General features: G+C 31.1%; 1 protein-coding gene across 1 annotated transcript; it reads left to right on the forward strand.

Moving 5' to 3' along the window:
- The first annotated feature begins 1,824 nt into the window (after positions 1 to 1,824).
- Positions 1,825 to 13,544, forward strand: IntS6 (integrator complex subunit 6). The gene is made up of 16 exons (XM_068770087.1): positions 1,825 to 2,057; positions 2,155 to 2,232; positions 2,643 to 2,882; positions 3,533 to 3,713; positions 4,520 to 4,734; positions 5,343 to 5,525; positions 5,627 to 5,779; positions 5,858 to 6,088; positions 6,160 to 6,354; positions 6,779 to 6,988; positions 7,175 to 7,375; positions 8,635 to 8,952; positions 9,646 to 9,757; positions 10,447 to 10,670; positions 11,017 to 11,143; positions 12,487 to 13,544. Exons 1-16 carry the CDS (start codon positions 1,941 to 1,943, stop codon positions 12,714 to 12,716), a joined length of 3,015 nt encoding a protein of 1,004 aa, XP_068626188.1. The 5' UTR covers positions 1,825 to 1,940; the 3' UTR covers positions 12,717 to 13,544.
- The last annotated feature ends 1,291 nt before the right edge of the window (positions 13,545 to 14,835 follow it).

Consider the following 14,835-nt stretch of genomic DNA (forward strand, 5'->3'; position numbering starts at 1 on the left):
AAAAAGAAAGGTACAACTGTACACGTTAAAAAAATGTAAACTACCTGATTAAAAATATTAATTTCTTCTAAATTTATAATTTTTTCATTGAACACTTCTCTAGGGTCGAGTATGTTTCTGAATATAGAGTTTTTAATCAACATTTTATATAAAATACAAAGAAAAAACTAACGATTAAACAGCGTTTGGAAATGACTTTTTTACTTTAACTTAGTAAAGCGTAATATCTGCGAACCATTTTGATACCTACTGGATAAAAAGTTGTGTACATCTATGTTAAATTGCCATTTAAATGCAAAAACAGCTAAAACTCCTAAAATATGACACGGTGCAATAATTCTGAGGAATAAAAATAAGTCTTACAATTAATTCATTAAAATCTCAAGATTAATGCTACCTTATTGCATAATATGCTTTACTACCTACGTAATAACGACTGAAATGCTAAAAAGTTGTTAAAAGAGTGAAAACGCTTTTTAATTTGTACCTGTACATTATGTGCAATGCACACCCGTTTGCACCTTTAATGTGTAAAACTGCTTCAAATAAACCTGTTAGAGACTAAATACAGAAATAGCAACCTTGCCTTTAAAAACGAATAAGTTTAAAAAATAATGATTAGTACGTAATGTTTTAATTTTAATTGATATTTCTATTGGCTTCGAAAGAAAATTTCTAAATTGTTAATAACAGGACTTGAAAACTGTAATGACCCCGTTTTTGAATCTTTCACAATATTAAATATTCTCTTATTTATAAATTGGTTAAAAACTAGGCATGAAGAAGACATTTTAATAATTAATAGATTAGTTAATACGAGATGTATCATTTTAATCTTTTAAAAATTATGTATAGATTTTTAGTTTTAATTTTGCGATAGTTATAGATTTGTGTTATTAAATTTGAATATAAAAATCATTTTTTGCTTTTATTACTAACAAACATATAAGTAAGTCGAAAATTTATTCGTTAAAGATTGTTTGAATCATTTAAAACTGCCGCGTTTACTTGGAATGTCACTAATATTTTTTAAATTAAAAACTAGATAAACGTATAATTCGCAATAGTAAGTCTTCTTTAGTGTTTTAAAAATATTTTGTAAATTATGAACATGTTCTTAATAGATTTAACAAATTATTTATAAATCGAATGATTCGTTTCATTACATTTTTCGTGCACATACTCAGCATAGAATGTTATTACACTTATTTCGCTACCCGATTTTAAAGGAAATTTTTAATACGAAACTATAGCAAAGCACTATTAAAAATTTCATAATGTGTTCCTGGTGGTCTATAAATAATTGTTATAATCATATTTTTCTTTAATTTTTTAAAAAGGATTTTGGAATATGTACATCAGAGAATTTTATATTTCAGCATTAATTTTTTTTTTATAGACAATGATTGTAGAAATTAGATTTAGACGTGAATGTTTATTCTGTACGTGAGGCGTATTTCACATTAAAGTAGAAAACCGGTAAGTACGTTTTGATTATTTTGTTTCGGTACATGTGTACGAGCCTAAATTTAAAAAAATACTTTTTTATTTGGTAAAACAATGTCTACCGGATAATGTAATACGTAATAAATAAAAAATAATATTAATTGTAAACCTTGATTTGCATAAGTTAAGAACAGAATTCAATACGAAAAAAATTATTAGGCAGATAGTTTTGTATAGAATGGTAACACTGAAGCCTAGCTACGAACTTTGCCGAGCGTTTTTCTATTGGATGCCGAGAATAGCCGAACGTATGATTAGGTCACGTGGTACTTTTGGAGTCTTCGTGGCGTAGCTTGTTCAGCTGCTCGTCGAAGCGGCTGTCGGACGGTCGCCTCTCAGCGAGTCTGCGTACAATGTAGCGGCCATTTTTGTTCTTAGTTCATAATAGCGTGCGCATATTTTAATGTATTTAGACATTTAGGAAATTTTTCACGATGACTATAATAGTCTTTTTAATAGATACATCAGCTTCTATGAACCAAAGAGCTTATTTGGGCGGACGCCCAACGTTGCTCGATGTAGCCAAGGGCGCTGTGGAAACGTTCGTAAAGGTACGTGCAGTGTCATCGACTCTTCAACCGTTTCATTTTTGTGATCGATTTGTTTATCGCGTATTAGTGTACTTAACTAAATAATTTCGTTTCTTAGGTTCGTCAAAGATCTCCTGAAAGCAGAGGCGATAGGTATATGCTTCTAACTTTCGAAGAGCCACCCGCGAACATCAAGGTTAGTAAATCAGAGTAAACACGTTTTCGGTTAATTTTCTTGTGATTTAAGCGTCATTAAATATTCAAACATCGCTTTAGTACAGTATATACATCGGGCACTGTTATCTGCAATCCAGAACATTTACATACTTTGATTGTGCGAAATTTACTGAAATATACAGCACGACGTAAACAGGACGATCCACCGCCGTAGCTGTCTTTGCGATAGCGCTCGCGACTGCGCTCTCGTTAAACTCCTATTGGTCGAAACAAACCACAACGAAATGGCGATTTGGGGGGAAATATGAAATTGAAGATAGCTGTTTTATGATTTGTTTATGATTATATGCGTTTACTTAGATGGAGAGCGATTAATTTAGTTAACATTTTTATTTTGTAATGTTTATAATATAATATTTGACATTACAGGCGGGCTGGAAAGAAAATTTAGCCACTTTTATCAACGAATTGAAAAATTTACAATGCCTTGGTTTGACTACTATGGGTGCTGCGTTAAAACATGCATTTGATGTTCTAAACATAAATCGCATGCAATCTGGTATTGATACATATGGTCAAGGTAGATGTCCTTTTTACCTTGAGCCTTCAGTAATAGTTGTTATTACCGACGGGGGAAAACTTTCAAGCAATGCTGGTATTCAAGAAGAAGTAAGTTAATTTTTAATTAATTTATCTGCTGAACAAAAAATATACTCGTTAAAAGTTTTTTCAGTTTGTTTTTGTTACTACTAATAGTAGACCAAAGATCATTGCATCATTCAAATATTAAATAGTATGAAGTAATTTAGGGTTATTATGTCTTATATTATCTTTGTACAGCATTTGTTTATATACAACTTGCAGATGTAATTATAACACATAACGAAATGAATGACCATTTTTTTGGTTCTTTTGTGTATTTAAGTTTTAAGTTTCATTAATCCTTTACAATGGTTTAAAGTTTGTCCTAACCAATGTTACAAAATATTTACCGAAAATAAGTCAGTAGCTTATTTCAACAGAGGATGTCATATCTTATCTTGTGGTTTAAAGTATGGTGATCGCAAGCTCATTGCTACCATCTAACTTTAAGTATAATTTTTTGGGTGTAGTTGGTAAGTTTAATACACATCATGTGGTTAGTTGGATATTAAGCATATTAATTTAGAATTTCACATTTGAATAATGAAGTTCTTGTTAGGAAATTAATTATTGTGTATAAGATTAATATTTTAGACAATATAAAAAAAAATTATTTATAAATATTATTATAAGATGAAGTGATTTTACTATAATTTTATGTTTTTATTATATTTCAGTTTAATTTACCAATGAACTGCCCAATTCCTGGATCAGAATTAACCCGAGAACCATTTCGATGGGACCAAAGACTGTTCTCCTTGGTGCTAAGGCTGTCTGGTACACCAGCAGTTGAGAGGGATACTGGTTTGGTGCCTTCTGACTCGTCCCCTATTGACGCTATGTGTGAAGTGACAGGGGGTAAGGATTTTAAATTTCATTAATAAAAATCATTTCATGATGGCTATTTTGATAAAAAAATAATAACAAATTTTGAAATACATGTTACTGATTAAATAAATGACCTTATTAAAGAAAATAATTCATTGGGGTACTGATTTTTTTTAGTAACTGTTGATTAAACAATAGGATTATGTGATCTTCTTAGGACTATGTAATAGTGAAATTTTTGTTTTATAATTTATTTGTAAAAAAATATCTTATGTAGTTTAAATGTGAGTAATCTTTAAAATAGACATGAAATATTTTAAAAATGTTAACTTGTGGTTTTCTCAATAATGTTAGGATCTCATTTTTATTCTTTTAATGGTAGCCATTAAACATGATATCAGTTGTCATTATCAAAGTAATTAGATTAGTATATTCTTAATATACATCCTCGGTATTTAAAAATATATGAGCATAAGCACTGTTAGCTTTCTTGTAGGTTTTAATTGTGATATTATTAAAGATAGATGTTTGATCATCAAATGGTATTCACATAGATTTTCAAAACTCATTCTTATACTGTCTAGAATTAAGTAAGACTAGAGGCGCTATATTATTTGTTTACTAGGAAGTTAGTTAATGCAGTCTTTTTTATTGAGGGCTTGCCAGTCCAGGACTGACTGAGGTCAAGTTTCTTATTTATCTTGTATGATTGTTGTTAAATATATTTTTGTTTATGTAACAGTTGGTTGACCTATAAGAATCTCTAATAAGAATTTTCTTTGACTTTGATATTTTGTGAACATTTTCTATATAACATTAATAATCTATTTTTGTAGGACGATCATATTGCATTACTTCTCATAGGATGCTCATGCAATGTATCGACAGCTTAGTTCAGAAGGTGCAGAGTGGAGTTGTTATTAACTTTGAGAAAATAGGTCCAGATCCACCTCCTATCGATGGGAGCAACAACAGAGATGGAACTGAACAAATTGATGAAATTAGTCATGAAGCTGACAAAGAAATTGATGGTGAAGCAGAGAGAAATGGGGTAACCTCACCTTGTTTGCTTTTAATGTTTCTTGCTTATTCAGTAGATTATTGAATTCTTAGTAATATTTTACAAGAAAACAACTATTGATTGCTTTTAAAAAGAGAGAAAAATCTAACAAATATTTAAATTAAAGTAACAAATTTTTCAATTAGTTAGTTTTCATGTTTTAAATTTTAAAACATTTGGTACATTTTTAAGCTATCCTCTTTTCACTCTGTGTGTTTCATTTCTCACCGAATCCTATTGGAAAAAAGTGTATTTAGGTTTCTTACTTTGTCATTTATCCAACAACATTAGTGTCACATTTACAAGAGAGCTTTTACAGATACACTTCTATATATTAACTCATAATTTCTCATTGGTACGTAAATGTTCCTAAATGATGGTATTGTTATGCAGAAGTTAAATTTAATAAGTGTTTTGTTAAATAATTTTAATGTATGCAACAATATCAATATAATATGTGCTTAAAGATGAAAATAGTCCTTTACATTAAATAACACTTCTTTTTATTTTACGAGTTTCGATTTTCCTGTAAGAAATATTGATGGCGACATTTATGAGGTTATTTTCATTATAAAATTTTTGACTTTGTTATGTCTTAGAGATGGAATGGCGGCGCATATCAGTCTACCATCACGAATAATCAAAATTCTGGCGCGCCCCAGGCGTGGCATTCGTGTCGTCGGCTCATTTATGTACCACGGACTGTGTCACAAAAAGGATTTGCTGTTGGATTTTGGCCAATTCCTGAGTCGTTTAGACCAGACCCTAATGCTCCATCACTGGTGAGCATATTATATTTAGACTGAAGAAGTTGTTCCACTGTTATTTATAATTGATTATTATACATGCTTGATATTATTAATATCGATTTAAAAATTTGTAGCCTCCTCGATCGGCCCATCCAGTTGTGAAATTTACATGTTCAAGTCAGGAACCTATGGTCATAGACAATTTACCCTTTGATAAATATGAACTAGAGCCAAGTCCACTCACACAATTTATATTAGCAAGGAAACAACCCACAATTTGTTGGCAGGTAAGCACAATTATTCTGGAGATATAATATTTATATAAGGTTATTAATAATTATTCTCATATAACTATAATATTTCAGGTCTTTGTAGTGAACAGTGGTTGCAAGAATTCTGAAGTTAGTCATCCATTTGGTTATTTAAAGGCGTCTACTAATCTCACGTGCGTCAATTTATTTGTTCTGCCTTATAATTACCCAGTTTTGCTGCCTTTGCTTGATGATTTATTCAAAGTGCACCGATGTAAACCTACACCAGAATGGAAGATAGCATTTCAACAATATTTGGAAAGAATGCCATCATATTATGTTGCAGTAAGTATTTAAGTGATATTTTGTAATATCATAAATTACATTATTTAATTAATTTGTTTCTGAAATTTTAGCCCCTTCGGAGAGCATTGACTAAAATGGGAGCATCGGCGCCGTTGGTACAAAGTCTTATTCCTGACACACAAGATAATTCACTAAGCTTTTCTGTACTAAACTATCTAAAGAGAATGAAAAATCAGGCCAAGATGGAATTTGAAAAACTCTGTGCTGACGTAATAAACAAAGCTTCTAATGGGAATTCTCAGAAGGTAATTTCGTTCTTATTAAATATATTTTCCCTTTTTTTCATCCTTAAACTTTAATATCCACACATGGTATAGTGTCTAATTTAGATGGACATTTATCATGCATATATTTATTTCAGTGTTTTTTTGTCTTTTAAAGGAAAGGAAGGTACACTCCTTAATATTTTATCTGTAAGAAATTTGTATCTGTAAAAAATTGTCTCGACTAATAAGACTACGTATTTTATAAAAATACTAGGTTTTTATCACCAATGGACATGTACAATAAAGATTATTTCAACGATTAATTTAACTTAATTGTTTAAAGTTAATTTTTAAAAAACTTATTACAAAGTTTGGCTTATATTTAGTAATGTTTTTAGAGTGAATGATTAATTAACAAATCTTCTTCAGAACAACTGCTAAACATGGCACATTAAAATTTCAGGTTACAGAAAGTGTTCGCGTTGTGCCTAGATCACCTTTAAAAAAGGATTTAACATCCCACCCATGTTTGCAAGATAAATTTAGCGCATTGCGCGACCAGCTCAATGAGTTTGGGGGCTTTGTTGTGGGATTATCGCGTGGGAGGCATAAGACGCAAGCCCACACGTACAGAAACCCTTTTGATATACAAAGGCGGGACCTATTGGATCAAGTGAGTTTATTGATAATTGTTAATTTTACATTTCTGTCTCATAATTAAACTATCTTCATAAAATATTATATTATTATATTATAATTATGGTTTATTATTATAGTAATTTTCTTAAATATGGAAATCTAAAACATTTTCGCCAAAGTGAAAAATATTCTTAAAAGCACTTTATTTATTGTTTTTCAGGTAGTTAGAATGCGCGCAAACTTCTTGCAGCCTTCATTAGCGCACACACGTCTAGTCGACGAAGACAGTGTTCATTCAATGCCCGTGGCGCAAATGGGTAATTACCAGGAATACCTCAAGCGAATGACGCCGCAATTAAGAGAGATTGAGTCTCAACCAGTTAGACAACATATGTTTGGCAATCCGTTCAAGATAGATAAGGTAACTAATTATTTGTTAAAGTATGCCATATACTAGTGCGGGAACAGTTAACTTCAAAAAAAGATTTTAAAACATTATCATTATCAAAGAAAGACAATTTAAAGGTAAAATTTACTGGTATGCTTCCATCACATTATTATTGTTAAATAAAAGAGTAAGAAAAACATATTATTACTTATTTGGGAATATATAATTTCCTCATAAAGTTACAAAATATTTGCAAAGATGTACTTAGGAAAAATAATAGCTAAACATGAAGAAATATGAACCAGAAAATTTCCTTTTTATTTCTTGAAGATGGTGATATGTAATATTACATTGATAAAGCAATTGGTGTTCATTACCTTAAAATTTTGATGACGGGACAAATGTACAAAATAGTTTCATATCTATACAATGTTGCATTGTATGTTAACAATTAAAACTAAGAAAAAAGGTAATAATTATTTAGTATTTGTTCAGTGGATTTTATAAACAATTAACAATTTTCATAAACAATCAATATTAAAGTCCTATTGTATATGAAAACAAATGTAAATAATAATATATTTGAAACAAGTAGTCAGATGTTTCTTATTTCACGAGGTTTTGTCAAATTTGTGGTATGATTAATACTGCTGAAAACTGGCCCTTGTTTAGTAGAATGTGTGAAAAAATCAGGACTCAATTTGTGCGATTTACATTTATTCACATAGTATCATTTAAGATTACCTCTTTGTGAGTTCTGAGAAGAATGCCAAAAGAGCCCAATTTGGTAGAAACTAGAATCTGATTGAATAGGTTCCCAACGCGCCATGATCTGAGAAAGAGCCTATAACAAACTGAAAGATTTTATTTGTGGTCACTTTTATAATATCCTGAATACACAGTAGTTAGAGTAATTCATTTCCAAGCACTAATATCACTTAAAAATTCTTCACACTATAAAAGGATTTTTTGATGAGTTTTTGTTTAATGAACTTTTTGAATTTATTACAAGATATTTTAGAGACATTACATGTATAGTAATATCATATATAGTTGTCAACAAAAGAGTCGTTATTTTTAAATAAAGCATAGGAAAAAGTATGACGTAGAAGTATTAATTATTCTTCGGTTCTAGTTAGTGCTAGAAGTAAAATTTACATGGTTATTAATATAAAAACATTAAAGAGGTGAATAATGTGATACTACAGATTTAAAAATACCATGTGGTTATTATTTTCAGTGTTCTATATTAATATCTTTTATTAATTTAACACTATTTTATTAATTTACAGCGCATGATGGTGGATGAGGCTGATATAGATCCTTTGGGTGCGGTGCGCGGTTCGGGTGGCGGCGGGACGGGAGGAAAGCGCGGTGCGGAGAGCCCGCGCTCGGCACCGCCTAAACGGAAAGCTGGTCCGCTCCCGCTGCATGTGGTCGCGCGCCGTCCCTCCTCCCCCGCGCCCTTGCCATCTCCTTTGCCCGCTGCACTCGTTGCACCGCTACCCTCCCCGCCCCCCGCCGCACCGTTGTCACCAGTGTCCACACGCCGTCCCGCTTCTCCACTTGCACCTGTACCATCGGATCTACCTTCAGGACGACCGCCAGAAGTAAGTTGATTATATAATTCTAATTTTATTTGTTAAGGATTGCCACCAATGTTGCATGTATTAAAACAAAGCAATTAGAAATGTATAGGACTTATTGCGTTTAATGATAAACAACCACGTATAAAAAAAAAAAAAAAAAATGAATTTTAGAAATAAAAATCATATCGACAATAAATCATTCCATGCATACTTTAATCAAATTTAAAAAGTTGGGAGACAGTTATTATCCTATAATTAACTATTTATTTACGATTTCTTTAAATATCATCAATATGTTCTAAAATATTTTGTTGGAATTAGTTGAACAAAAACTACATTAACAGACTTTAATGTAATGACATCTATAAATAATTTGCATTATTTGTATAGTAATAGTCAATATGCAGTTTTTGAGTTGTGATTGAAGAGCCACTGTCTGGTCTAGCTAGTAGCCAGATACTTCCCGTGACCTTGACTGTGTCGTCGGCCAACCTTCAAAGTGGGTGGGTTCTCCACTGGGTATTGGTAATCTATAGATCTTATTGGTAATCAATGAAGATCTTTAGCTAATATACAAAAGTGGACATCCAACGAATCTAAACCACTAATAGTCTGTCATTCTGGGAAGTCTTTTTTAGATCCTTAAGGTCTGCAGGTATACCCTTTAAATCTATTGATCATTAATTAAAAGTAATCTATTAAATCGTTTTTCAGGAGCCACCCAATGTGGATACCGGAGGACCAACTGTTACCTTACCAATTTCAACAGCACCGCCTCTTACGCCTACTAATTTACCGCCTGTAGTGAAACCATTCCTTAATGGAGGTGTGTATTCTATTTGTACTTGTGTTATTATATTTTGTTATATAATTATTTTCCTACTCCAGATCTAGTAGTAAATATATATTTAATTCTTCTTTCACGTGGTAAAGTTTTAAAAACTTGTAGTTATTAAAACTACAACCAATTATATTTTGATTCTTGTCAAATATTTCTTTATGATTTCATTTATTAATGGGAAGCCAAGTGAAGATAATACCACACAAATTTTTATTAAAATTCCAAAAAACTTATAATTAAATTAAAATAATGCTTTTTAAGGCTATTGCGTGTAAAGAATACCCCATCCATTAAAGTGGGCCTGTTTCAGTAAAAAAGGACTGTCGATCCGAAAATATTTATTTTGTTTCTATGTCTAATATTGCCTCGCTAAAAAAATATGTGACGCGGCCCAGATAGCCTGTTATGAAAAGCGAATATTATATGCATATTTATATAATATAGTTTTCTGAATCAGTCATTTCATTAAAACGAGTTAATGGGCTTGATAATTATTCTTCTCTTGTGAATCTATGTAGGTGATATTTCAATTTTGGTAACAGGTCTTGGGCTTTCTTGGTTTTATTGATTAAAAATTTAATCTTTCATCATCACAGATGTTTAAGCAAAAGTCCTATGTGTTATATCCTTTGCCAGATACCACAATTTTTATAAATTTATAATTTTTTTTACAGATGCATACACAACGATGGGAAGCAAAATGCCTCGGTCGCCATCACCGCCAGCAGACACTGCCAGCATCGGCAATACGACGCCGAATACCCCGCCTATAAGCTCAGCCCACGTCACTCCTCTCGCACCTTTACACGACTCGCAAGAACTGCAAATAAACGCGATATTACAGGGAATAGCGGCTGAAAACGACTCTATTTCACGGGGGAAAAAGCGGAAAAGAAAGGTGAGTTTTACTTATAACATTTTTCAAGTTTCGGACAAATTTCAAATCTAAAAGATACAATCACAACGTGTCTAGCCAATTGCATAGTTTTTTCTAAAAAAATTTCGTCTGAATAATGTTGCTTAAAACACACTAAAATTTTAAGTGTCTTGTCTAGTAAATAAAATTTTCAAATTTTCTACAAGATAAAATTCCAAAGAAGGTATTAAAATACGTATAACACTTAATTTGATAAGCATTGTCTTTTTACCACAAAACATATGTATGCTTCGTGTTTTTTCTTGTGACAAGTTAGTTTTTTTTAGAATATTCTTTATTTATTCGAAATTATTCTTTTCTTTTTCAGAACGAAAAACCTCAGATTCAATTGCTCTTGCCACCTCAACCTTCGCGGAAGGAGCTTGCTGATATCAGGAAGCACAATCTTAATGTAAGAACTGAAGTGTACCGCGCTGTACGACGACCGGGAAGAGGTTAGCATTTACTTATTAAACAATTGACACTGCCAAAGGTCATTTTAAAAAGATAATGTTGAACAATAGGAAAGTTTTATGTTAATAGTACTTCATTTCTTACAATGTGTAGAATTTTATAATCCAAAATTTAAAATCTTTTATTTAAAAATAATGACAGATACATGAAAACACACAAGAAATAAAATTAAACTGGTAATCTCTAAATTTAGTGTTCAACAAGCTTACAAACCCTTCATGTGTCTGTGACCTTGTTAACATTTGTTTATATTTTTATGTACATGCATTTATTTCTATGCATATATAATGAAGTTCCGCAAGATAATTTCTTTATTTTTTTTAAGTTTAAAATCTAAAAATAAAATATGTTGTTGAGAAAGGAGGAGGAATCTTATTAAAGCATTCAAGAGTTTTTAGTTGAATGAAATCTGTGGAAAATAGTTTGTTAAATCATTTACATGGTTGGCATTGTAATGTAAAAATCAAAATTTTTTAAATTTCATTTAAAAGAACAACTGTTGTTTCTGGCTGGTTATTCTCAGCAGATCAGTGTTTCGAATCGGTAATAGCTTATTTATAATGTTAAAATAAACGACAATTCAAAAGCGTTTGTAAAAATGCTTTTATATATATTATATATATATATATATATATATATATCGTTTGTATTATCGTTTATTTTTTAGAATTATGTAAAATTCTTTGTTAGGTCATTCACTTGGTTATAAAGTTCAAACACAATTGGAATGCAAGTGAAAGTGAAGATGTTATTCAAAAGTGAAAGTTTTATGTCTCTTAGCATAAACAATTAAGAGATCTGTGTAGAATTAACCTTCGATCTTCGAACAATCGTTTAGCCACAAGGCAATAATTATCCATGTATAAAATTTTTATTTCAAATTCTATTACTCGGAGACATCTTAAATTGTTTAGGTCAATACTTTCTGCAGTTAAAATGTTTTAAAAATACAATAACTTTCTAACACTATACTAAACAATCTAAAATTCAGTATAGACACCACTTTGTAAATGTTGTGACGGCCACGAGTCAGTAGACGCGGCTTGGGTAGGCCCCTCTCTAGGTGGACCGTCGACATAGTTAAGGTCGTGGGAAGTACTGGTTGCGAGCAGCGCGAGACTGGTAATCGTGGCGATCTTTAGGGCAGGCTGATGCCTTGCAGTGGGTGTTCATCGTCTGAGAAGACGAATTAATTTTTAATTTTTAACAAGTCGGCCATATATGTTAATTTAATAAACATCATATATCAATTTAGTTATGTAAATAACTTTTATTATTCTGTGTGCTGCTCGGTTGTTAATTAACATAATGGTTTTTGTTTCAGATTTTACGAAATTATTCGAATATTTGAAACAGTTAAAGGGTACTGTGGACGTTAAAAAAGAGGTGATACGAGACGTAATAAGTGAGTCTTTAAGGTTCAAGAGAAAAGGCCTCGCGAGATTGTTAGAAGACTTTTTAGTGAGCCTAGAGAAAAACGGGAACAGTGCCTCAGTTAGTATGAAGAGAATAACAAACTCTGTGTATAGTAGTAACGCTAGTAGTCACAGCTAGTGGTGCCGGAATCGCGGACAACTGACTTTTTAGTGTAATGATAGCTATTTACCACAATTGCAGAGCTGTTTTGTACGAAACGACTGTGGAATGCGAGTCTACAGGTGTACTAGTGAATTTTATTAGTTGTAATATACAGATATATTTTCAAATAACATGTTGTAGGCATGATTGGTCCACAATTCATTGTGAGTTCAAATATGTACAAGCACATTTACAACCATTGCTAATATTGGATGTGTCACTATAAGAAATTAATTACACTAAGTTTCAGCGCTAAGGGATCTAAAAAGCATTTACTTCTGCAGTTTTTTTTCTCGTAGGTTTACTTGTAAGAAAATCTCAATTAGTTTCACCCATGAATCTGGATTACAGTATGCTGTAGTATCATTATATTATATATTTTGTCATTTATAATTGTGGTAAATGGAAACGAAGCAATATGTGTGTTGTAAGATATGAAATATTTTACTGCAAAATGACAGTGAAATGTTTCAGAATTTTGTAAATAGCACATTGTATATATTAGATTTTATTACAATTACCAATGAAAATAATTTTATTGTGTAGAATGTTTGAGTGCGTTATGAAGTCCGACCCGCAGAGCCATAGGTCTTTGTGGAATCCTAGTTTGTATTCATATACAATTTGTAAACAATGTACTTTCTACATATGAAATCTTTCAATATGGTTACAGTGTGATAATAGATGAAGTTTTCACATTTTTAAAGTCTTAAATGCATTTAAATAATTATACAAGTTGGATTCTATAAGGGGCCTTTTGCTCTCAGGGTTGTTTGGTCAATTGTAAAGTGTATATATCATTTTATAAATAAATTATGATCCTTATTGGATTTTTCACAACTAGTATTATTTTACCCCAGGATAGTGATAGCCTTCAATCATAGAGCTCGATAGCAACACTGATATAAACTGAAACTGAGAACTGAAAACTGTTGAATAAACTGTACTCCGATTTTCTTTCTTTGGGTTATGAATATTTCTGAGTACGGCTTTGCAGGCGTTTTTATACAAATTCGTGGTTCTCATATAGATGAGAAATATCATGATTTATAAACTTTATTACTTTGCTTAGTAAATACATAAATCAATTATATGACTGATACTACATCCATTTAATTCTTATTAATAACATTCAAATATTAATATTTCTCTTCACAAGTTGTTACTTAAAATATTGTAACGTCACAATCGTCACTCGCGGTTTTTGAATAAACTGGAGTTCATCAAATACATTAAAACACTAAATTAAAAATAATAAGTATTCTACTAGTAATTAAAATAAAAAATATGTTGATAAATGATCACATGACACGCTATTTGGGATGGTGAGAGGGATTTTTTTCAGGTTCGGTTGCCGGTATATATTACAATTTGACACAATTAAGTGTAATGAGTCATTTTCTTTGTCCTGAAATTTGATAGCTAAGTATAATTGACAAAGATAATTTTTGTGAAATATGTTCATATAAAATTATGAAAATAAAAAAAAGTTGTTTTTGTATGGATGGTCACATCATCCAAAATTTACAGATTTAGAGGGTTTGTCTCATAGCTTCGCGTTGATAGTCAGAGACAAGTGTCTGACGACATTTTGTGGTATTTTCCTTACATGTTTTTTAATCAAGTGGTGGTAAGAATCCTGTACATGCAATACATGATTAATTAATGGTAAATTGCGCGTTATTAAGGTTGTTTATGGCATATTGGGTGCCTTAACAATATATATGTATATGTAAATATATATACATAACTCTTTTTGCTTAATTATTTTTTTTTCGATTTTAGGATTATTGATATACTCGAAGAAGTATTATTTATCCTGTCATGGAATATGCAAGTACCATGTATGAATTTTCAATTAATACATGATAATACAAAAATTATAGTGTGTCAACTTATGAAAGAATGATGTTGGGGTTAAAATATTTTCATAGTGTTACTTAAATTTCTAAGCAAATTGGAAGTCTTAGTTATCGTATGACCACAACTTTGTAAAGTAATTACTGATACTCGGTCCGCTAAATGTTCATCCATCGTAGAAATATAACAAAATAATCGATTTTAGCGCCACAATGTAAATTTTTTATAAACCGAA

The sequence above is a fragment of the Battus philenor genome, unplaced genomic scaffold (genome assembly GCF_028537555.1).
Source record: "Battus philenor isolate CCGP_79_NKW_IND1 unplaced genomic scaffold, ilBatPhil1.0.hap1 SCAF_3, whole genome shotgun sequence".
Classification (NCBI taxonomy): Eukaryota; Metazoa; Arthropoda; class Insecta; order Lepidoptera; family Papilionidae; genus Battus; species Battus philenor.